Here is a 25,536-nt window from a genome sequence, read left to right on the forward strand (position 1 = left end):
GGGCTGAAGGACCTGTTTCTATGCTGTTTCTCTAAACTAGAACTAAATGACAACGAATCAAATCAAGCAGAGATATTTAATAAAAAATAAGTGGCGGCACGGTAGCGCAGCGGTAGAGTTGCTGCTTTACAGCGAATGCAGCGCCGGAGACTCAGGTTCGATCCTGACTACGGGTGCTGCACTGTAAGGAGTTTGTACGTCCTCCCCGTGACCTGCGTGGGTTTTCTCCGAGATCTTCGGTTTCCTCCCCCACTCCAAAAACGTACAGGTATGTAGGTTAATTGACTGGGTAAATGTAAAAAGTTGTCCCTAGTGGGTGTAGGATAGTGTTAATGTGCGGGGATGGCTGGGCGGCGCGGACTTGGTGGGCCGAAAAGGCCTGTTTCCGCGCTGTATATATGATATGATATGATAAACCATGATATTTCTAGTTTGGGGTTCGGAAATGAAGGTTACTTGTTATAATAGTATCCCCCAAAAACATTCACCTAGGTAATCCTCATCTTTGAAAGAGATTGTGTCAGGTAGGATAGTAGCTGTTTACTCTAGAATATCCTGTCCTCTCTGAATGATGTACTTCAGACTTTAGAGATACAGCATGAAAACTAGCCCTTCGGCCCACCGAGTCCACGCCGACTAGTGATCACCCTAAACGCTAGCACTATCCTACACACCAGGGACAATTTACAATTTTACCGAAGCCAATTAACTTCCAATAATTCAAAGCACTGGTAATTTGAGGCTGGTACTTAACTTGGTTATTGGCTGTTTTTATCAATGACTATTGGGGCAGTTTTGTTATTCTGCCTGAGTGTAAAGTGTCTTTCACATTACAAATTCCATAATCATTTAAGAAATCAACATTGCAACATCAGCCAGGTTGAGCAGCTTCTCATTGAGATCTCCTATTTGTGAATGATTAGTCTTGTTAGATCTATGTTTTTTACACTGACCTCAAGGTGTTTTATTTTGGAAGTAGGCGAGAGGTGTTCTTTCAGAACTGATTTCAGGCTATCCCCGTTTGTTTGCTTTTCATTACTTAAGGTCTTTATTAACCACAAATCTAATTGCTCAAAAATTGTTTTGGTTGATCCAATTTCCTACCCTACCCCCCATTAGCATGGCAATGCTGTGCACCTAGTAATATTTTGAGTCTTTTGCACCTGTTGTGTCTAAACATCAAATACATGGCTGTAAAAGGCGTCACAACTATTTTCAATCACATACAACCGAAAAGCAGAAATAATTCGATTGTGGAGATGCAAGAAACTGCAGATGCTGGAATCTTGAGCGAAAAAACAAAGTGCTGGGTGAACTCAGTGGGTCAGGCAGCATCTGGACAGAATGGACAGATGATGTTTTGGATTAGGACCTTTCTTGAGTCCGAAGAAGGCTCCTGACCTGAAATGTAATTTGTTGATTCCTTCCACAGACGCGGCCTGATACGCTGAGTTCCTCCAGCACTTTGTGGGTTTTTTTTTTAATAGATTTTTTTAGATTTAGATTTAGAGATACAGCGCGGAAACAGGCCCCTTTGGCCCACCAAGTCCGCGCCGCCCAGCAATCCCCGCACATTAACACTATCCTACACATACTAGGGACATTTTTTACATTTACCCAATCAATTAACCTACATACCTGTACATCTTTGCTCAATAATCAGATCTTGGTTCATTTTCCTTTTTTACCATGTTAAACCCTCCAACTAGTCACGATGACAGAAAACATTCTGATTTGTTTTCTCCACTTCAAATAAGATAAATGAAATATTGAACAGCAGGAGTGATGTGTGGTCATCAGCCCAGATTGTTGAGGCTTGGTTGCATGTAAATGAAGGGTCGTTGGTTTCAAGACTCATAATATGTTAACTCCTTGAAAGCAAGCATTGTCATTTAATTAATTACAGCCCCAATTCTTCCATCTCTAAATTCCTGTGCATATTGATTTGAACATGTTGCTTCAGTCTCTGACAACATTTTTTTCTGGGTACAAAAATAAAACTGTTTTATCACTTCTTGCGTAGGCCGTGCACAGCCTAAAGTTGTAGGTCAAGGGTAGACATCCAGGCCAGAGCAGCAGTAGTTGCTGGGTGGATGGCCTTGATGTCACCAGGGAAAAGCCTCAGTGAGCAGTCATTCACGATGTGTGGGATGGTCTGGTCTGGATATCCACAATCACAAGCAGGGCTGTCTGTCATCCCCCACTTGTGCAGGTGATGGGCTGTTCTTGCATGGAGAATCAGGGTTAGCCATTGCTAACTGCAGAAGTCTAGTACACATTTTCTTTTGTTCCTGCTTATAGTTCTAGCTGAATCCCATCTAGTAGACCTTAATTTCTGGAATTATGTGTGGATACCCATACTTGACAAATTTCTTGATATGACTTTTTTTCACCTTTCTATACGAGAAAATGTACATATTCTATAATTACCAAATCTAGAATTATTGAAGTTGGTTTATGGGAGCATAACATCTGGAGTGGCTGCAGATTTGTTTGCAGTTAATTGATTCTCAATCAGTATCATTCATCTGCTATCACTCCATGCTCCTTGACAGCTTTTGCATTTAGCAATCTATCGTCTCCTTTTTAAATATATTCAGTGACTTAGCCTCCATAGCCAAATACCACTGGTTTATCAACTGAATCTGCAGATTCACCACCTGTATGAGGAAATTCGTTTAGCGTTTTTGCCAGAAACAGGACCCTGTTTTTTATAGTCCCAGTAGGAAAAACATTTTTCCCTTGCTGTGTCCTCCCCTCCCAGCATCTTATCTATCCAGGCTCTCAGATTTTGCTTTTGTACTCAACCTTATGCAATGGCCAACTTCCCTGTTGCTTGCTGTAACTGCATGCTCTCCTTCAAGACTCCTGTACATTGACATCCAGGTGTCTGTACATTCAGTTCCCAATCTCTCATCATATAAATAATACTGGCATCTTACGTTTTACATGTGTTGTTGTTAAAATAACACACTTGTTCCTCGAATACCAAACCTTGATTATGCACCAGTATTTTTGTAATAATGCATTCAAATTTACTGCTGACGGCTGTTATTTTGCATTCTTCATAACAGACATTTTCGTGCTGTTGATACGCTAAGCAACCTGTATGTAGTACTTTGTTCTCTCTTTAAATCGATGTATTTCATTGAAGGGATATGTACTGTTGGGGTCAAATGGAAGATACAAAAATTCTGGCATTCAATTCAAAGTAAGATGTTTGGAACATTGTGGATCTATATTAAATGCACCCTTTCTTCCTCCACCTGTGGAGCATTTCTGGTGTTTCGCGTGCAGAGTATTTCTTTAGCCAAGTTATTGTGCAGTTGAGCCAACTTGGGATAATGGCAGTCATGCTTTATTCCCTTTGGCGAGTTAGCTTGGCGAAGATCAGAAATCTGCGTGTGAGAGGCAAGCTGATGTTCATTATATTGTGCTTGTCATTGTTGAGCACTGAACTCTAAACCAGATGTGGAAAAGGTGATGGTTTGATTAATTTAAGATGAGAGAGAGTTGTGGGGTGCAATTGTGCATCAGGAATGGCTAATAATGAAGATAACTCGTGCTTTTGTTACTTTTTGGCCAGGGCTGGAAAGAAGCAAAGTCCAAAATTGAATATTTCAACAGTTAGAAATTGTGCTTAGGATTCAAAGCTTTCCAGGGCCAGATATGAAAAATATTCTAAGAGCAGTTCATCAAAGGCTTTCTTTTTTTCTGGTTTGAGAATGTACTCTCTTGAGGAATGCAGCCACTGATTTGTTTTCCATCTGCTGTTAAACAGTGAGTCCATTAGAGGGAACCAGTACACAATGACCATGTACTTTTCCCACAATGATAGAAAATTGATACACTGCTGCCTGAGCATCTTGGGATTGATTTGTAAAGAAATGCCAGACCCTTTTAAGGTGGGAATAACTTTTTAATTTGGTATGGCTAATTTAGTGAACCTTAAAATAATCTTCCTTGGGTTGCCTGGTGGTTGAAGATGTCTTGCTTCTCCAATACCATGGGGCCATGGTTGGTTTTGAGGCCATCGTGGTATCTGCAGACGACCACAGGTGGCACAACTTGCACCCTGTTCCAAACTAAAGGTTCACAATAAAGCAGTAGGACATTTTCAAATTCTATATTCCTGCCGCTACCTCTCACGAAAGTTGGACACAGTGTCAAAATTCTGTGAATCTCTCACTGTAGAAAGGAGCTTCGAGTAGATGCCTGTTTCGGGTGTCTGATTTGAGCATGCGAATGATGTGGCCTGCCCATCGGATGCCACCGAGGACAATTGGAGCCTTGATGTTGGCTGGGAGCAGATACTAATGTTGGTTCACCCCATCCACTCTGAATTTGGAATATTCTGTGAAAACAGTATTGGCTGTATCTTTCTTTGAGATGCCTGCTGTAGACTGTCCAAGTCTCTGAAGGTAGATACCATTTTGAAGATGCAATATCATCTCCACTGTACCAGTAGAGTCTCCATAATTTAAAGAGAAGAGTATTTGAAGATCAAGGAAGGAAGAGATAATTTGCCCAATAGTTAATGGTTTGTGTCTGTCTTAAATCATGAAGACTGTGCTGATGCACTAGAGATGATGGTGAATTTTTACATTGTCTGCCTTCAGTGAAAGGTGGCTCTTGAGACAGAGAAAATGGACCATGTAGATTTAATTGTGGAAGAAGTTGCTGTGGGTGGGAAATCGTTTCTAGCAAGGTTAAGTTGGTGGAGATCGTTTTGTTAATGTACATTTAATGCAAGGCCCATTCTCTTGCATGGTTCAGTAAATTAGTCAGCAGTGTCTTGTCCCTCAGCCCTGAAAATGGGTACATCTGAAACTGCCACCTGATTTACTGCAGATCAATGAATAAAATTATGGAGTGGAGTTGAGGTGAATAGAATTATTTAATTAACCCTTCGATAAACTCCATTCCAGCTGAAAACTTTCTGGAGGTGAAGCGCAATATTATAGTGAGGAAGATAGAGACAAATGTTGGAATTGTGATGCAGCCTAACTTGACCCGGCCAACACTAGGTCATAATATTCTGGGTCATTAACATGGTGTCTGTTAATGACGTTTAGAATCCAGGCTTGCATGCGAACTTCTAACAGACATGGAACGTGACAAATTTGAGCCAAGATTCTCCACAGGTATGAACATTGAATTCTCCACTTTAATGTTATTACTGTAAAGCTCTTCCTCCCCCCCACCCTGCCTTTCCCCTCTCTCCCTTATGTCCTACCTGGATGCGCACTCATTTCTCCCTTTCCCACCCCCTTCCATCAATATTCCTTCCCTTGGCTTCACTTTTCGCACCTCTTCTATCATTTCATTTATTCATACTTTTTGTCTTTTCATTTGTGGCCCTTGTCCAACTATCTGCCAATCAAAGATCCCCCACCTTTATCAGTATTCACCTATCACTTGCCAGACTTTGTACCGCTCTCATCTTTCCAGCTTTCTTCCCCCACCCTCCTCACCACAGTCTAAAGATGGGTCCAGATCTGAAACATTGCCTATCTATGTTCTCCAGAGATTCTGCCTGACCTGTTAAGTGAGACCAGTCTTTTTTTGTAAACTACTAGCTGCATTTCCTTGTTTTACATGTCTCCACGGTCCCTCTTGGTTGTAGATATGAAGGCTCATGTAAGTTTTGAAGGAAAAAAAAGCCAAATATAATGGTTCCGCTCAGAGCAATGTTCTTGGGATTGTTGTGCATTTAAGATCATGTCTGTTGTCCCTCAAGATGGGTGTAATCCACACTGATTTAAGGTGCAGCTTTTCTGAGGTAGTTTGAAGACAGTTTAGAGTTTGAAGACCTTGAGTGAATTTGTTTTCCCAATGGAGACAGCGGGGAAAATTGTCTAAACTGAAATTTGTTTCCTTATTCAAAGAAATTCCTGATTATGGTGTGTGTGTGTGAGGTCCCCTGGTATGTTCTTCTCTTCCCAGACGTAAGAGATGAGCCTCGAATTTGTATTCAAAGTTCCTCTTCACATTTTAGAATTTGTGGGGGTAAAGTCTATAAAGTGAGACTGGAATAGATAATGTGCTGCAGGATGGAGTCAAGGATGGCTGCAATAAGGGCCGCGTCTCAATTGAGTTCCTCCCTCTGACAGGCTCTGACTGCCTCTTTGACTGTGATAATTTCTCCTTTATTGTCTCTCAACAGGGTGGGTCCTTGGATATTTGTGCCTTAGATAGTCCAGACATTTCTGAAGAAACTACGTGCACTGTGGTTATCAGTAAGTTGCTGGATCTCTTGCATCTTTCCACTTGCTATCTTTTGCTCACGTAATGACAAAATCCAAGAGTACCCGTGTATGGATTGGCTATGAGGTCCTGTAATTGTGTCTTTGGCATAATGATGATGATCACGACAAGGTTGTGTTTTGAGCATTTCACTAGGACTCCCCTGGAGTTCCCTTTCCCTACTCTTTCCTTGTCTGTATTGCCTTTCCAGACGCTTTCTTCTGGTCTAACTCCAGAATTGAAGTCACCCAGGAGGGAAAGTGAGTCTCTTTATGGGTTTGGACTTTCTTAAAATTGAACGTTATCCTGCATCCCTTCATTCTCAGTTTCAAGGATGGTGTTAGATGATCTTAATAGTTTTATTCTGCAATATAACGAGCTATAGGGTTATGAAATGTTTGCTTATCCCACTAGGGTGGGTACTGAAGTATCAGACTAGCTAATTTTAGATGGTTGTTTCTTAAATTTTTTTGAAATGTCGCAGATTTGTTAAATTTTAAATATATTACTACTATGACTTGCAAACTTTTCAATTGCAAAACATTGGCTGCTTTCAACTGGGGTAAATGGTACATTTTCTTCATTTCCGTATTGCATCTTTGTAACATTACATGCTGGTGTGAGGTCTGCTTGAGTACATATTGAAATATTTAGTTCTATTTCCCACAATAGCTTCACAATCAGAGTCAGATATGTAGTCATATTGAATAGCCACCATTAGCTACTTCAGTCTCGGGCTGAAAAATGACCAGTAATATCAGTTGTTTATTTGAAAGTAACAAGATTTTAGTCCAATTGTAAAGGTACCCCTGTAAGATTTGTCCAGTGCTCTTCCCACTAGTTCCATAGTTTTGAACAGTTTAGAAAATATTTTGTAGTACTTACTGTCCGTTCTAATTTCTCCTCATTTAAACCCTTTTTGCTTGTAGGTTATTCCCTGCCTGACTTGCGTGTGTCACTTATTTAAAATTATTACCCTTGCATTTATATCCTTCACCTTGCTTACACTTCCTCTGCAGTGTCCTATCCATTCTAATTCCTGCACCATTAATTATGACCTTTCATTAACACAACCATTCGTCATCTGCATCTCCAATCACTAACTAAGCATTGGCAGTCGAGCTTCAGCTATCCAGACCCCAAACTTTAGAATTGTAAATTTCCTAAGCACACACCCTCTCCATCTTCATCTATTAATAGTCTTAATTAACATTCTGTTTCATCCAAAGTTTATTTGTCTAGTATCTCCAGTCCCAATGATTCCCTGTGACATTTTTTAATGTTAATGGCACTGTAAAAATGCAGTTAATATTGTGCATCAGGAAGTGCTGCTTCCTGTCACCTAGAGTTCTGTATAGGTGCTGGCCAAAATTGTTCATGCTAAACTGTGTATGTAAATCCAATTACTTGGATATAATTTCAAGCAATGTTAAAATTTCCATCTTGTTCTGATCAAATATCCGGTTTAAATGGATTTTATTTGGTTACAAGTAATGGTTAGTTACTGACAAAACTGCTAGATAATGTGCTTTCGGCTACGATACTTTTCAACGGGTTATACTTTTCAAATTCTTTCTATCCGTGATAAAGCAGCAGGACCTCATTCTAGTATTGTGCAAAACTAAATATTTTCTCAAGGCAAATACTGGCCAAGTACCAGGATTTTCATTTTCAGCGAACATAATCTAAACCTTTTGAAACTTCCTGGTATCTTCACTGATATTCAAACTGACATTGTAAAAGCTTTTGGAAAGATAGAGATTGATCCAATGTGTATTGTGTGTGTATACATCAACGATTTGGAGGTATCAATAATGTTGGCATGAAAAGTCTGAAGGCCATCATGCACCTTAGTAAGTTGACATGAATCAATAAAGCAGCATAAAAATAAAATACCAACTAACGAACTTACGAATATAATGAGGAAGTGCTGGAAATAGTTGTCAGACTACATTTGTGGAGGAAACAGTTATTTTTTTCAGGTTGAAAGATCTTTCATTGAGTTCTGATAAAGACATCTCCTGAAATAGTCAATACATTTCTTTACACAGATGGTGTATGTCATGTCATCATCCTTTGAGGGCTTTTCAATCATTTAGGTGGAATTCTGAATTGGTGTTCAGTCTTTCTCCCCTGGATGATAACTTTACACCATTAGCTCCTCATATCCAAATCTGCTGATCCTCTTTTGCTAAGCAGGATTGCCATTTTGTGGTGTAATTTTAACTTGTTCATAAGCATTTGACTTCATTTTAAAGGCTTCATTAATAAATACATGGGGCACATTGATCCAGTTCATTTTGAAGATTGTCTAGTAATGGCACAGCCTGTTATATCCTGGATCAGAGATGATTTGGTTGGTATATCTGTGGATCATTTGTCATGCTGTAAAGTAAAAGGCGTTTAAAAGGATGGACTGTATCGGTTGGCTTGAGGGAAGTTGAGATGTTGGTGGGTAAAATATGCATCAATCCCAGAAAGTGTAAGGTTATCGGTCTGTCTAATGTTCCTTCATTGGTGCCTTGTATGTCGTGGAGACCTATATTACTGAGATAAAAATTTAATGCTGTTGGGTTATGCTATGAGATTTCTTACCCTCGCTATGCAATCTCTTCCTTATTGCTGCATAGCCCTGATTCCTGTTTGGTGAAACTTCAGTCATAAACATTGACAGTCAAAATGTGTCCTAAAATTATTAATTACCCAGTAAAATATTATCAGTCCTCATTTAGTGTTGTATGTTGAAATTGACAATTTAAAGATATGAAATCAAAAAGGCTGGGAAAGTGCAGCTGATCTGTATGTGATTCTTGGAGTTTCGTGAAAAGGCACTTCTTGTCATTGTTCTGTGATCTCTGGGGGAGGCAAATAATGAAGTAAGTTCCATTTGCTAAATCCCCAATGTGTAAAGGTTTTAAAACAAAAACTCAGGAATTCCATTTCCAACCAGTATCAAAACTGTTCCAGAATATCACTTTGACGATATCTCTGGTAACTGCTATTGTACTCTGTGATACATCTGGCTCTGCTATGAACTGGCAACAACTCCCTTGAGAGGGGAACGCTTTTAATGATCAAATTCTTTTAAGTCATTAAGGATTTTTTTAAATACTCCGAGCTAAGCTTTCTCATGGGAATTTTCCCCCACACAAATATCAGAAGTCAAAACTGTAACCAGTTCTTTTTGAGAAAAAATTTGACCTTTCATAAATATGCCCGAAAGGAGGAAAGAACTAAATTGCTTGAATTTCCAAAAGCTTGCCTGAGTGATTTAAAAGTTTTATTTGTGCCCATCAATCCTGTTCAAGGAAGCTGGAGTTTAGTTTTTTTTTAAACTTCATTGTCAATATGAAAATACTTTAAAAAACATTTGAATTTTTCAGGTATACACGAAGATATGAATCAAGTTGTGGTTGAGTAGAATTGAGACATAGATCAGTCATGATTAATTGAGCAGAATGTGGTCAGTAAATAGGAAGCTTAAGTTCAGTGGTAGACGGTGATTTGGTGGCAGTTGAACTTACAGGGAAAACTTCTCTCTGAATTTGGCTACGGGGTCTTTTAAGTAATCTAAGAGGATGGGTAGCACTTTTTCTTTTAATGTCTTAAGTGCAATATCTTGGATGAATTTCTCCACTCAATGCTGCACTGAAGTATTAGTTACTGAAGTCTTTGGCATGGGCTTGAATGTATTTCCAAAGAACTGTAGAATCGTTAAACGTGGGGATAATTTGGCCCATTGATGCTCTGCCAGCCTTAAGCAAAGTTCACTGCCTTGGTCTCCCCCCATACCCCTGCAAATGCTTCCCATTCAAATACTAATGCAGCTCCCTTTTGAATGCTACAGTTGATTCTGCTTCTACTATTACCCCCATGGCAATGTGTTCTAGACCTGAACTATTCACTTTTGTTTTAAAAAGCCACTTTTGGTTCCTTGCCAATCTCCTGCAGTGTCCTAGCCCTTGACCCCTCTGACAATGGGAACAATTTCTACGCTCAATTTTCTTGATTATTTTAAATATCTGTGTTAGATGTCTTCCAACCTCTTCTGTTTTAAAGAGAACAATTCCAGCTTCTCTGGTCCATCCATATATCTCAAGTCACAATAGACTTATTATTATTATCATTGCACTGTTGATTGTTTTTTGAGTATATGTGTATATATGTATACACATATATATACATATATGTGTGTGTATTTGTATGTGTACATATACACACTAAATGTTTTTTCTCACATTTATCATATTGTTTACAGTATACTATGTTTACATATTCTGTTGTGCTGCAGCAAGTAAGAATTTCATTGTTCTATCTGGGACATATGACAATAAAACACTCTTGACTCTTGACATATCCCTGAAATTGTCTTGGAAAATCTCTTCTACACTTGCTGGAGAGCCCTCACATCTTTCTTGATACGTCTTGTCCAGAAATGGACATTACACTAGCCATGTCTGAACTATTATTTTGTAAGGTTCATCATGTCTTCTACTATATGCAAATATTTGTGGGGGGGTTTTCTAGCCACTTTTCTAATCCATCTTGGCATTTCATTGAACCATACACATACTCCCAGATCTCTATTCCTGTACTTTTAGTATTGCCCTCTGATTTTTGCCATTTGCCATTCACCCAAAATGTAATATTTTATATTTGTCAGCGTTACATTTCAACGGTCACCTACACACTGTTCCACTTGACTGTATCTTCTTTGTAGAGTCACAAAGCTGGGGGATCTTATCGAAACATATAAGATTATTAAGGGGTTGGACACGTTAGAGGCAGGAAACATGTTCCCAATGTTGGGAGAGTCCAGAACCAGGAGCCACAGTTTAAGAATAAGGGGTAGGCCATTTAGAACGGAGATGAGGAAAAACCTCTTCAGTCAGAGAGTTGTAAATCTGTGGAATTCTCTGCCTCAGAAGGCAGTGGAGGCCAATTTTCTGAAAGCATTCAAGAGAGAGCTAGATAGAGCTCTTAAGGATAGCGGAGTCAGGGGGTATGGGGAGAAGGCAGGAACGGGGTACTGATTGAGAATGATCAGCCATGATCACATTGAATGGTGGTGCTGGCTCAAAGGGCCGAATTGCCTATTCCTGCACTTATTGTCTATTGTCTATAAAGCTGTACACCAAGGAAACCAGACCTTCAGCCCACCTTATAGTCTGTATACAGTTTGTAACTATCCTCATACTTGACTACGGCTCCAACTTTTGTAAAATGTGTCCAGAACATCTAAGTGCATTAAATATTACAAAGATATAGTCTCCAGGGATCTCCAAATTGTACTTTCCTCCAGTTAGATAAACACCCCTTTCTGTTACTGTTGTTTCTGTTTGTTTAACCAATTTTCTATCTCTGCTGCTCCAGCTCCACTTATTCACAGCCTTCATTCTTGAAGAGAAACCTTTACGTGGCAGTCAGATGTTGTTTGGAAGTCCATGTATCCTACGTCAGCCACAGTTCCTTTACTTGTTCAAGGATATGCTTTAAAATATTTTATTCAGTTCTGTTAGTGTTCATTTACAAATGTTGAAACAGAAGTGGAATAGATATAGCTGCTCTTTGTACAATGCCAACTTGGGTATGCCAGCCTCTTACTTTTTCTTTCCTCCCCACCTAATCTCTCCCGACTGGTGTAGCAGCAGCTCTTTAGTAATGTTCCTTAAATGTATTAGTTGGGTGTTTGCACAGCTGAGCTTATAGCAGTCATTCTTTGATATCTATACATTTCCCTGAAGAGATTGCTGAACAAAAGCTGGAAACTAAAATCTTGGCTACTTGCCTTTCACTACTTCATAAATTCCCATTGGCTCGAGATTTGGGAGAGTTCACTTGGCCGAGATCACTTATTCTGAGAAATATCACAAAATAGAGGCAGAAACCTTCCTCAACTTTGCATTCACCCACAATCATTTCAGAAAATGGTCCAGTACATTGATTATCCAATATTCCAAATTCAGACATGCTGTAGTCACAGGTATTTTTAGAAGGGGGGGGGGGGGGGGGGTGGATGGATGTGTCCTGTTCTTAATTGACTGACGGCCTATGTCTGGCACATTACCAAGTAACAGCTTTAATGTATGATTTTCTTTAATTGGAAATTATGTATAAAGTAGGCACTTCAAATGGTATGTTGTGAGCTTTGAGCCATAGTCTGTTAAGCAAATCTTTGTTTGTTCTGTATCTGCATGTGTGTTGGCCAGCCTTGCCCAGCTACTTCATTGAGGAATGGGAAAGTTGGTCTGGCATATACCTTTGAAAAAGGAACTGCTTAAGTACTCCATTGTCTTGAAAAGGAAAGAACTGCAGATGCTGGTTTAAATCAAAGGTAGACACAAAATGCTGGAGTAACTCAGCGGGACAGGCAGCATCTCTGGATAGAAGGAATGGGTGATGTTTCGGGTCGAATTCAGTCTGAATTCTGGCTGATTGATCAGTCTGAATTAGGGTCTCGACCCGAAACGTCACCCATTCCTTCTGTCCAGAGATGCTGCCAGTCCCGCTGAGTTACTCCAACATTTTGTATCTACCTTCCATTGTCTTGAATGTTGGATGTAGTTTTTTTTTTTAAATGAAGGAGCATTGCAGATACAAAGTCATTTTGGAACTGCACTAATAACTTTACACTTCGTGTAATAATTTACTGAAATGTTATTAATATTTGTGCAGGAAGTTAGTTGCTTGCTATCCTCTGACTTTGAACAGACATCTTTTATTTAAAGAGAATCTTTGCTTGAAACTTTTGCTGGAGTCTTGCAGCACAGAAACAAGCCCATAGGCCCAATTCAGGCAAGCTGACCAAGATGTCCCATCTGGGTACATCTGTTCCCTATTTACATCGCCTAAACTTATTATAATCGTATAAAAATCTTGTCAAATTTCTCAGTGTTTGCCCTGAGGTCACAATCCCAGCTTCTCCACTAATGCTGGAGTTGAAATTTCCTATCTCTTATCCCTGGAATCTTTCCATTAAATTGATACTCCATTGTTTTTGGGTTTCACATTCTTCCAAAAGTATGATAGAATTAGAAGAGTCTGGTATTTGTAGTATTTTACCGGAGTTCAACATCAAATGCCTATTTTATTTTCTTGCTTCATCACCTCCCTTTTTTTTGTTTCCTCTGGTTTTGTTTTAATTTGTTAACCTCAAAATTTAATTGCTCTACCAACTGTTCTTTAAATTTGTTTTGCCGCTTTCAAAGGTGCATATGCAAGTCCTCACCTGGTTATGACACAGTTTTGTTCACAATCCAAGCAGTTCACTGGTTGGAAACCACCGCCGTATCCAACGGCTCACAGGAATCGAATGGAAAATGTCTAGGTGACACTGTTCAAGGGCGACGGATTGTGTATTTAAATTAAAACATAGGGGAACCAAGGGCAAAGTGCAAGTAAACCAGGGCATTTTTGCTGTGCACAGAGTTCCCACCTGGTGGAAGACTTCTTCAGCCGCTCAGCAGCCGGCAATCCATCCTCCGAAATTCATATGTACGGATGTTCATGAGTTGGTATGTTTGTATCCTGGCAAGGATCTTGTACACTCGGGTCCCATTTTTGCAAACTTAAGATTTGTGCCATTTAATCCAGATTTCCTTTGTTCTCTGACAAAATGTACAATGTCACGCCTTATCTGCATTCAGTTTCCTCTGCCACTTGTCTGCACAGTCAGCCAACCTGTATCCTCTTCCACTAGTAAACATTCACTTTTCTCATCATTCTTTAGTGCAAATAAAGTTGAATTTCTGGAGTTTGAGGGCTCTGCCAATTTAGGCACCAGTAGACAGCAAAGTTGCATTTAGGATGATGACCAGTGTCAGGTCTTGACAATGCTTTTTTCACTTATTTTTGATTTGCATGCATAGGACTGACAGCTTGTGGTGACGAGTCGACATTGAAAGTGCCTACGACCAACTTGAAGGTACAGAATTTGATAACATTTTCCTGTCAAGTGGTTAATTGCAGATATCTTTGTACTGATGAGTTAACATTTTGATTTTAGACCCTCAAAGACTTTTATCCAAAATATCAACCTTGTTTTCTTTCAGAGGGTGATTGACTTAGCATATTGTTATCATTGTTGCTTTGCTTTTGTTTTTATTTGCTTTAGATTTTTTTTTTAAAATCTGGCTTTCAAAAACTCAATGAATGGGCATCTTGAAAGCAAAGGCATGGTGGACAAAACTTAGTTTACGTTATAGTGCTTTTTGTAAATCCAATGACCCAAAGTATTTTTAAGCCAGCATGTTGAAGTGTAATTACTTAAGTATAGGAAACGTGACAATAATTTGATAATGACATCATCTGTTTTAGTTGTTGGTGGAAGGATCGATGTTGATCAGAGTCATAGGAATAACTCTAGGAGTAGTCCAGTAGGATTTGTGGAAGGGTGGGGTGGGGGCTTAGTTTGACATTTAATTGGAAAGAAGACACACAAATGCACAGTGCATTAGTATTGTACTCGGGGTTCTTTAGTATTTTTGTGCTCTCTTGTGTTTGGTTCTGACTTGATTATATGAACCATTACTTTTGGATTGCAAGTAAGCCATTTGGCTCCTTGAGCCCGTTGAAACATTTAATTAGTCAAGGATGCAGGTTAATTGGCTGGGTAAATGTAAAAATTGTCCCTAGTGGGTGTAGGATAGTGTTAATGTACGGGGATCGCTGGGCGGCGCCGACTTGGTGGGCCGAAAAGGCCTGTTTCCGCGCTGTATATATATGATATGATATTATATGATATGATGGCTGAACGGTATAGTAGCTCTGTTCATCTGCCCTTGTGTATTCCTTGCTAACCATTCCAAACAAATATCTATCAATCTGACTTGAAAATTTTGATTGATCCAGTATACATAGCCTTTTGGGGAAGTGTTCCAGATTTGAGATTGCTAGTTTTTGTTTGAAAAAATGCTTCATTATACCTTTCTGAAATATCCTAGCACCAGTTAGAAGAATATTCCTGCTCTGCAATGCCCCACAAAAGGAAATAGTTTCCCTGTATTTATCTTGTTGAATCCTTAAACTATTTTGACCATCTCAGTTGAATTGCTGAAACTTCTAAACCTGGTGTGTCAAACTCGGTTTACATAAAGGGTCTGATTGACTTTCTAACATTTACTATATTCGCATTTAACAAAAACACGATCTTCAATTAATTACCAACTGTACTTTGGGTCAAAATTAGTGTACATTTTATCTGTTCATCACGACAAATACTGAAATTTCAACCTTGAGATCCTGCTCCCTCCTGTTTATTGTTTTTACACATTCCAGCGGCTATCCGAAATCAATGAATCATTTTAAATAGTCAAATAGTCCTTCTGGAAAAACCTTGAGGCATGTAATATCGTTGTTTTATCAACTAAAAGCTATTTTCTTAGTGGAGATTGTAGTCTCGAACTGGTTAGCAGATCACCATAAGAGAAGATTTTGCATTTTGTTGTTGTCCTGGTATGCATCATGCTTAACTGTTTTGGGGTAAGCAAGAAATTTTGGGTTACAAATGAATGAAATGTGTTTTTCTCTGGTCAGATTTGTGAAGATGTTAGAGAATTGATGAATTAATTGAATTGGTTTCCTTTAGAACAGGAGACAGAAGATGTAATGTAAAATTGAGTCTCTTTCCATGGTTCAATTACTTGCGGACATTTAAAGTAGTTGTGGAAGTTTGTTTGTGAAGGTAGAGATGCTGTGGAAAATTTCATCCAGAAGTTATCTGAAACTCATTAGCTGCAACATTGGAAGAGACATTTAAGAAATGCATTGAGGCTAAGAAGGTATTGGTTTATTCATTCACATAACCATTGCTATCTAGCTTAGACGTATCAGGCTGAAGGGTCGCCTGTGTAGCGGATTTTTAAAATTCAGTATGCAGTTGGCTACTAGTTTAATTTGCACTCAGGAAATGCATCTGGGAAGACTTGCTTAGTGTTTGGTAGTTAGTAACAAGTAGTACCAATCACTAATTGTGTTTGTGAACACCTAATAAATCTTTCCATCTTCTGACAAAATAAACTGATAATAGAAAAGTGCACTCCAACCCAAAGCAATTATAAATCAGTCACTCCTTTAATTCCTTTTTAGGAATTGAATATCTTTCTTTGTCTGTGTGAATGTCCGCAGATAATTTTAGCATTTTTCAGCTGGCAATGCTTCTTGAAGCAGGAACTCTCTGTTCTCTCAACTCATAAATCAACGTGTTTAGGCACACTGTCATAAAGCATGGTGAAATTCAAGTGCCAACGGGCAGTTATTCTTGCATTAAGGCATTTATTTCTACCTATCTTGTTGTCTGAATATGTTGATTTGCAATTGGCGAGTGCACTGGAGTCACACTAACCATGTGCGTCACGAGATCTTGACTGACGTCGGCTGTAATCTTCAAGTGTAGGTTTCAGAATTGTAAATCATCTCCAATTCCTGCTTTCTAATTATCATTTCGTAGACTAAACTACTATTGAGACAGTTTTGGAATGGCCTGTGGAAACACTATAATCAGATGTAAGATGGAATCATGAGGGTTTTTTTGGGTTGAAAGAACAAAAGTGGGTGGAATTATATATTCTGGTGGAGGGTATATTTGAGGATGGGTGGCTGACGAAATTGCTAACGATGGGTAGGGCAAACAAAACGCAAAACATTTATTTTATTGAGCCTTCGAGAACTAGAGACCACCAGTAAGGTTTGGAGGATGGGCGTGCAGAAGTAACACGGACAGTGATTTTCCTAATTGGTTGCAGTGAGAGAACTTGAGGCCATCTGGAAGATTATTGACGTTGAGATCTGGGTAATAAATCTGTGTTGGATTTAACAATGGGGCTGAAACAAATCTCAGAGATGGGGATGCTGTAGAGATTGAGGCGAGAGTAATGTCTGATAGTAATTTGGATGCAAGGATGAAATCTCAGTTTGAGATGAATATGACTACCAAGGGTTCATACCATGGTGTGTTGCAAATAGAGACTTGGGAGTAGGGTTTACACAATTGGCTGAACATTGATACTCTTTCGTGGAAGTAAAGAAAGAAATCCAAACTTTGTTCCACAGGAATATCAAGCTTTTTTTGTCACTAAGGTAGCTGAGCAAATGTTAGGCAGACACAAAATGCTGGAGCAACTCAGCGAGACAGGCAGCATCTCTGGAGAGAACGAATGGGTGACGTTTCGGGTCGAGACCGAATGTCTCGAAATGTCTTGTAAAAAGAGCAAATGTTAACAACAACTAGCTTGAGGAGCTGAATTACCAACTCCTGCGTCGTGAATCTCCAATTAGTGGGCTGCATTAAGGTAAACTTACCCTAGAAAAAGGATATCGATGTTTACTGCAGTGTTGCCTACTGTATTTGAAAAGGAAGAATCTTTGGGCCTCTTGGCCTGTGTCATGAAAGACTGGAGCGACTAGGCTTGTACACACTGGAATTTAGAAGGATGAGAGCGGATCTTATCGAAACATATAAGATTATTAAGGGGTTGGACACGTTAGAGGCAGGAAACATGTTCCCAATGTTCGGGGAGTCCAGAACCAGGGGCCACAGTTTAAGAATAAGGAGTAGGCCATTTAGAACGGAGATGAGGAAAAACGTTTGTTGTCAGATAGTTGTAAATCTGTGGAATTCTCTGCCTCAGAAGGCAGTGGAGGCCAATTCTCTGAATGCATTCAAGAGAGAGCTAGATAGTGCTCTTAAGGATAGCGGAATCAGGGGGTATGGGGAGAAGGCAGAAACGGGGTACTGATTGAGAATGATCAGCCATGATCACATTGAATGGTGGTGCTGGCTCGAAGGGCTGCATGGCCTACTCCTGCACCTATTGTCTATTGTCTATACCACTAGCTTATTGATGTTGCCTGATGTATTGGACCCAGTACATTTATTTTGCATTTCAACAACCTCGTAAGCTGTCTTTCAGTACAGGAGCAGAACATTTGGATTGCCATTATTGGTAAATTTGGATGCTCATCCTCCGGTAAATTGTTTTTGAACGAGGTCTTTGTTTGATTTTGGTTTACAGTACAGATTTTTGATGCTTCTGATACAAAAAAAAAGTAAATTTCCCCGGTGTGGGACGAATAAAGGAATATATTATTATTAATAAGACTGCAGTTAAATCCAGAACTAAACCTCATAATTAAAACTCCAGAATGTTTAATTGTGTACAAATTATGAATAGGAGAAACGTAGTTTTTTAAATTAATCTTTATCATTCATAACTTATTGGTCCCTTAATCATCCTATTTTGGAAATATGGTTGTGCCTCAAGAAGGTTTCACATCAGCAGAAAGAGATGACTTGAACCAGTTTTTTGCAACCATTTTGAATGACAGCAGTACCTATTCACACGTGGTAAAAATAAACCCTTGATGTTGCCTTAGATACTTGGGTATTTTGGGGTTATTTGGAGATTGGTCGTGATCTATCACCAGGGTAGTTAGCATGCAAAGTATATTTTTACTATTTATGATCTTCCTTACTACCATGACATTATAAGAGTCTCCTGGTGCTCATTTTATTTTTAATGACACCTCGCCTACTGCTAAGGAGTTTTTACAACCTGGGTTGGGCACCACTGCTTTAGAATTTTTCTTATTATGATGGGCCAGCTTTGGAAACTGAATATTTAATGGTTGTGATCTGGCAATTATTGTTTGCTTTTCCTCATCCTTGGCTTGCAAGTTCCTTGTGTGTACCTTTCCTGTTACCCTTGATCTTTTCTAGCACTGCAGCCCTGTGAAATCTCTCTGTACTCTTCCAAATCCAGACTCTTCAGTATTTCTGATTTTCCTTAATTTGCCACTGATGATTTACCAACTGCTTGGGTGCAAAATTTAATCCATGACTTCTCTGGCTTTCTCCTCTCCAAGATGCTCTTTAGGTTCTATCTCTTTGACCAAGATTTTAGTCAACTATTCTTATCTCTTGAGGCTCAGTGTCAAAAGCAGTTTGGAATGTTTCACCATGTGAAGGTTGCTACATAAATACTACATGTTATTGTGCGGTTTGCATGCCCCAGGGAAATCAGTGAAATTTGAATGAAACTTGTTTCAAACTGTTGCAAAAACAAGTGGCAGATAATCATTATTTTAAATCTCAAGTTGTAGTGATGTGTTTTTGTTCCTTCTACTTTTAGAGCTGTGCAGTGGCTTTTTGCTTTGTTTCTGCTGTGGAAAATGTCAAGCCTATCTGAAATAAAAGCAGAAAATGCTGGAAACGTTCAGCAGGTCAGGCAGCATCTATGGAGAGAGAAACGAGAGTTAACCTTTTCGGCTCGATGATCTTTTATCAGAACCTTTTAATCTGCCTGAGTGGCCTGAGGTGACACCGTGCTCTTGTGACATTGAAGTGCTTTTAGCCAATGGATATTGCTCCACAATTTGGAGGAGTCTCCAGGGGCTTTCCCTCGTCAGAGTACCATATCCGACTATGTAGTTCCATATGAGCTCTCTTGTCATTCTTTTACATGTGCTGCTTCAGATTTTTGTTCAATATTGCTTCTGTATTCTCGTCCATGTTTTTCATTAGGATTTTTTTATTATGTTGGGAAAGGGTGGGGGCACAAATCTATATCTGTACGTGCGATGGAAATAATTGTTTAATAAAATGCACTCTCAGCTTATGCCATTTGTATTCCGTTGATTTTTAATTTATCACTTACTCAAAGTCGCCCACAACCAATATCAGTGAGAGAATGCGAATATTGTTCACAGGATTGTGTCTGGAAGAACAAAATGTATTTTTACCACCGCACCCCACAAAAACACTCCCCCTCAGACTTCAGAGTAGGTATTTAAAATGTTCTTCCACTCACTGTGTGCTTTCCTTAAATCTCAAAGAGAAAACTAGGCAGGCTAAAATAAAAACAACTGATTCATGTAAACCATGGATAATTATTTTTCAGGGGACTGTTGATGTAAAACAATGTCTGGAATTGCATTGAGTCGACTTGCACAAGAAAGAAAAGCTTGGAGAAAAGACCATCCTTTTGTAAGTATGCAGTTCAACAATGTTTAGAAAGCCAATAGATCAAGGAAGTAAATCCTTTAGAATTGAGGTTCCCAGTCATTTTGGGATGAATACCTAATCCTAGCATTCACAAACTGCCCCATATCCCCCTGCAAACATTTTGTATTTTGAAGTTTTAAATATAATTTTTACTTTTTACTATCATTTGTGCAATTCATTGCATGTCCCATAGCGGTCGGTATATTATGTAGATCCATGGGTTTGTGCTACCATAGGTTGTGAACCGCTGCTTTAGAAGATAGCGGTTCACAATCCCTTGACTTGACCTCCTTGTGGATATGTCAGCTGTTTAGGTTTATTATTATTGTCACATGTACTGAGGTACAGTGAAAAGTTTTGTATTGCATGCTATCCAATCAAATGGGTGGTGAATCTGTGGAATTCAGTGCCACAGACAGCTTTAGAGGCCAAGTCAATTCATTTTTTAAGGAGGAGATTGACAGATTCTTAATTAGTAAGGGTGTCAGTGGTTATGTGGAGTAGGCAGGAGAATGGGGTTGACAATCATACATCAGCCATGATTGAATGGAGGAGTAGACTTGATGGGGTGAACAGCCTAATACTGCTCCGAGAACTTATGAAATCAAATAATACTATACATAAATACAATCGAGCCAATCTCGGGTATAATAGGTAGAGCAAAGGGGAAGATATAGAGGACAGAATATAGTTCTCAGCATTATAGTGCAATAGTTCCATAGACAAAGTCCAATGTCTGCAATGGGGTAGAGTTGAATCAGATAGTACCTTAGCTCAGTGCTTCTTAAACTGATGAGTGGTTCACCCAAGGGTGAATGAAACTAGAGGGGTGCATGAAGGGTGAATAATAATAATAATAATGCATTACATTTATATAGCGCTTTTCTAAACACTCAAAGACGCTTATATATGACTTAATATATATATAAAATTATACACAAGGGAGAATAAATTACAAAAAAAACATAAGAAAATTTAGTCGAGGGTGAATGAAATTTTGTGATAAAGACTCACGGGTGAATGAGTTTAAGCAGCACTGCGGGCCTAGTTTACAGAAGGACCGTTCAGAAGCCTTTGATCTTATCTGCACTGCAGCTAAAATGGAAATCCAGGCTATAGGTTAGAATCATGGAGCACTATGGTTGAGAAGGAAGCCAGTCAACCTACTGGGCTTCTGTCATCTACTAGAAGAACATTCCCTTAGTCTTTCTCTATATTCTTGCAGTTCTTTTTTAAGTATAATTTAACTTTCTTTTGAAAGTTACTGTACCATCACAGCAGAGAAGGAAGCAGTTTTATTAAGGCTTATCTGCATAATTCAAACATTAGTAATGCAGTAAATGATTTGTCATTTCGGCTGAGAAAGTCTTAGTTACAATGAGCCAGCAACACTAACTATCCCACATACCAAAAATAAATCACTGGTTGTATTATATTGTTCAAACAAAGAACTGCAGATGTGGGTTTGCAGAAAAGGGGTCAAAGTGCTGGAGTAACTCAGCGAGTCATGCAGCATCTCTGGAGAAAATGGATAGGTGACGTTTCGGGTCGGAACACTTCAGTCATCAGTTTGAATGACCCAGAAAGTCACGTATCCATGTTCTCCAGACCTACTGAGCTGCCTGGCCTACTGAGTTACCCCAGCACATTGTGTCCTTTTATTTTATATGGTATTGGTTGACTAATTTCTGGATTTGGAAAACTTCATGGTGATGGTTGAAGGATCAAAATAATCACCTCCCTGCATTGTGCATTGCAGCTAAAAATACAAATTAATCTAGGGATAAACTATTTACAGCTTGATCTTATCTATCTTCCAGAAAAGAAATGTGAGCCCTTTCATTACATAGATTTCTGTGGTCAACTGTAGTTATTAGTGAATTTTCTGGACTGTGAAGAACTGTGCATCCAAACAAAGAGAAGGGGAGAAACTAGTTCCATCGCATGCAATAGTGGGCGATGAGAGAGACCACGGGTCCTGGGTGGTCTGTCAACATTTGAAGCAGCTACAGCAACTCCCCAGCAATGTCCTAGGTTCGGGTTTAGGGTATGGGTTTATTATTGTCATGTGTGCAGAGATACCATGAAAGGGTTTGTTTTGCGTGCTATTGAATCAGATCGTTCTCGCTGTATCAGGTATGGTGCAGATGGAATCCACATCTCTCCCTCTCCCCCGACTCTCAGTCTGAAGAAGAGTCCCAACCTGAAACCTCGCCCATTCCCTTCTATCCAGAGATGCTGCCTGTCCCGCAGAGGTACTCCAGCATTTTGTGTCTATCTGCGGTGTAAACCAGCATCTGCTGTTCCTTCCTACACGTCCACATCTCAATGTTGAGGGGCTGCACTGCTTTCCCCGACGTCCCCACGGGCAGCCTCTACTTTGTAGCCGTGGCTGATCCATTGCTATGCAGAGGGCAGGGGTTTGTTCCAGGTTCCTATGGCAGCAGGTGTGATCCAAGTGGGTGTCTTTTTTTAAGTATATTGGAGCACTTTTGTTTGAATTGGAGGATGAAAAGTGCTGTAACAAACCTGTGCTCAGCAAGAAAATACTAAGTTGGGTTCTAGGGTACTGAAGAAGGGTCTCGTCCGAAGCGTCACCCATTCCTTCTCTCCTGAGATGCTGCCTCACCCGCTGAGTTACTCAAGCATTTTGTGTCTACCTTCGATTTAAACCAGTATCTGCAGGTTTTTTTCCTACTAAGTTGGGTACCGTATGTATTTAAAAAGTCCAAATAGATGACTATTGTTTGTAAGGTACACCTTACTTGATGCGGTAAGGAGATTAAAAGGTGCTGATTTTTGGAACTATTGGAATATATTTTCAAGTATATTCGCAATATGCTCAGTGACCTAATTCTTAACAACAGACTATGCCAATCAGATCCATCGTGATGCCTGGCGATGCAGTATACCCGTTCAGAGTACCAAATTTAAATTATTCAGGATTTGTTGCTGTGAGCAGTTTGAGAAGTAATTTGGATTATTCTTGTAGGCCCTTTGCCTGCTGCCAGGGTCTGCAGCAGAAGCAATAAAATCCAGAAATATATCTGTGGAAAGAAAAAGTAGTTAACATTTTGGGTCCAAGATCCCTCATCATTGAGCAGCTCAGTAGGGTTGCTGCCTCACAACATCAGAAAACCAGGTTTAATCCTGACCTGGTATGCTGTCTGTATGGAGTTTGCATATTCTCCCTGTGACCGCGTGAGGTTTCTCCAGGTGCTCTGCTTTCCTCCCACAATGCACATATGTGTAATTTGGTATGTATAGGAAAGAACTATAGATGCTGGTTTAAATCGAAAATAAATACAAAATGCTTCAGTCTGAAGAAGGGTCTCGACCCGAAACGTCACCCATTCCTTCTCTCCAGAGATGCTGCCTGTCCCGCTGAGTTGCTGCAGCATTTTGTGTCTTATCTTTTGTGTAATTTGGTAGGTTGTTTGACCACCATAGATTGCTCTTGGGTGAGTGATCGACTCTGGAGAGGGATGATATAGATAAGAATGTGTTGTGAATAATAACATATTAAAATAGGATTAATGTAGAATTATACGAGTGGTTGATCTTCATTGCAAATGTGGCAGACCGAGGAGCCAGTTGTGGCAAAATATTGATGTGAGGCTATGGAGTGATTTAAACATCAAAGTGAGAAGTCCAGTTTTGAGCTGCTGCAGGACTAGGAGATGATCCAGGTAAGCAAATGTGGATGATGGACTCGGCATAAGATTGGTAGAAAATTTCCAATAAATAGTTTGAATAAAGGATCAAAGCATTTCGGAGTTAAATCTTATTTGTAAGTTGATGCAAAATGATTCATTATCTAATCGTGTAAACTAGAAGTTAAAGAGTTTTAAGCTACACTGGAGGATGAGGAAAAGGTGAGGAATGTATTAAAATAGTCCTGTACCTATAACCAGACTGCTCATTCCAGAATCACATTAGGAAAGCTGATGGTTTGATGGTAGACGGAAAGGATGGATGGACTTTGCCTGTTGTCCAAAACATCACAAAACAAATGCAAGTTTGATACTGTTTTGATTATTTTGCTTTTAAGCAAAAAGGAATTTCAGATGATTACATTGTAATCAGAAATTCTGTTTTTACCCTTCTGGCTGCTGCAGGAGTTGGCAAAAGACAAATAAAGTATTTAGACTTTACGTTGGAGGCTTTAGAGATACAAAAACAGGCCCTTCGGCCCACCGAGTCTGCGCTGACCAGTGATCACTCTGTACATTAACACTCTAGGGACAATTGTTTTTACAACTTATCGAAGCCAATTAACCTACAAACCTGTACATCTTTGGAGTGTGGGAGGAAACTAGAGCACCCGGAGAAAACCCACGCGGTCACGAAAAGACAGCACCTGTAGTCGGGATCAAACCCGGGTCTCTAGCGCTGTAAGGCAGCAACTCTAGTACTGCACCACTGTGCTGCCTGAGAGGAATAAACCTTTAAAATCTTTACCGAATGGTGCGTTGAGCAATTTCTGTGATTAAATGTTGGGGAGAACCAGATATTTGATCCTGCAGATTAGTGTGCTTTGTCTCGACTCAATGCTGGCAACCTGATGTCCCTGTTGGGGAGGAAGCATGTTCAAGTCTATGGCTTTGTTTATGGTCGAGGTCCTGTAGGTTATTGTAGAAGACGCGAGGAGGACGTTTTTTTTACCCAAGATGGGGGTGGGTGCCTGGAATATGCTGCCACGGCGGTGGTGGAGGCAGGTAACACTGTGGCATTTAAGAGTCTTTCAGATCGGGATATGGAAGGATATGGATCACGTGCTGACAAGAGAAGACTAATTTATCTAGGAATCATGTTCAGCACAGACATTGGGGCCTGAGGGTCTGTTCCTGTGCTCTACCATTCTATGTATTTTCTATATCTGTTTAGAAACTTTTACAAATGAAGACCTGAAATGAAGTACGTTCATTTCTAACTCGTATATTTTGTCCTACATACAGGGTTTTGTTGCAGTACCCACAAAGAATCCAGATGGTACTTTAAACTTAATGAACTGGGAATGTGCTATTCCAGGGAAAAAGGCAGTAAGTATAATATAGATCTACATATGATTTGCAGACCCCTTTATGTAGCCCACTTTGCGTGAAGTTTATTTGCTCAGAGCAGGAATCAGGAGACACTGGGGAAGAATATAACTTTGAAGAAAAAAATTTGTCTTTTAAAATAACTATTGTTCCTAACCCTTAAAAGTCAAGAAACATTTATGATTATCTTTGTGTACATATTTAAGCTTGAGCACTCTAGTTTTGTAGCACTTCTTGTCACTGTCAGCA

The 25,536-nt window shown here is 39.5% G+C and overlaps 1 protein-coding gene across 6 annotated transcripts in view; it reads left to right on the forward strand.

Annotated features, from left to right (window-relative positions):
* LOC144611625 (SUMO-conjugating enzyme UBC9) overlaps positions 1 to 25,536 on the forward strand; it is a 38,508-nt gene that overhangs the window by 1,873 nt on the left and 11,099 nt on the right. The window contains exons 2-5 of one of the 6 annotated variants that reach the window (XM_078430849.1): positions 6,167 to 6,239; positions 14,115 to 14,170; positions 20,142 to 20,227; positions 25,204 to 25,287. In XM_078430849.1, coding sequence (XP_078286975.1) covers positions 20,162 to 20,227; positions 25,204 to 25,287 — 150 coding nt within the window. In that variant the 5' untranslated portion in view covers positions 6,167 to 6,239; positions 14,115 to 14,170; positions 20,142 to 20,161. Of the gene's footprint in view, positions 1 to 6,166; positions 6,240 to 14,108; positions 14,171 to 20,141; positions 20,228 to 25,203; positions 25,288 to 25,536 lie in introns of all 6 variants that reach the window. The other 5 variants (XM_078430847.1, XM_078430843.1, XM_078430846.1 and 2 more) reach the window with 5 other exon arrangements.

This window comes from Rhinoraja longicauda, chromosome 40, assembly GCF_053455715.1.
Source record: "Rhinoraja longicauda isolate Sanriku21f chromosome 40, sRhiLon1.1, whole genome shotgun sequence".
In the NCBI taxonomy this organism is placed as follows: Eukaryota; Metazoa; Chordata; class Chondrichthyes; order Rajiformes; family Arhynchobatidae; genus Rhinoraja; species Rhinoraja longicauda.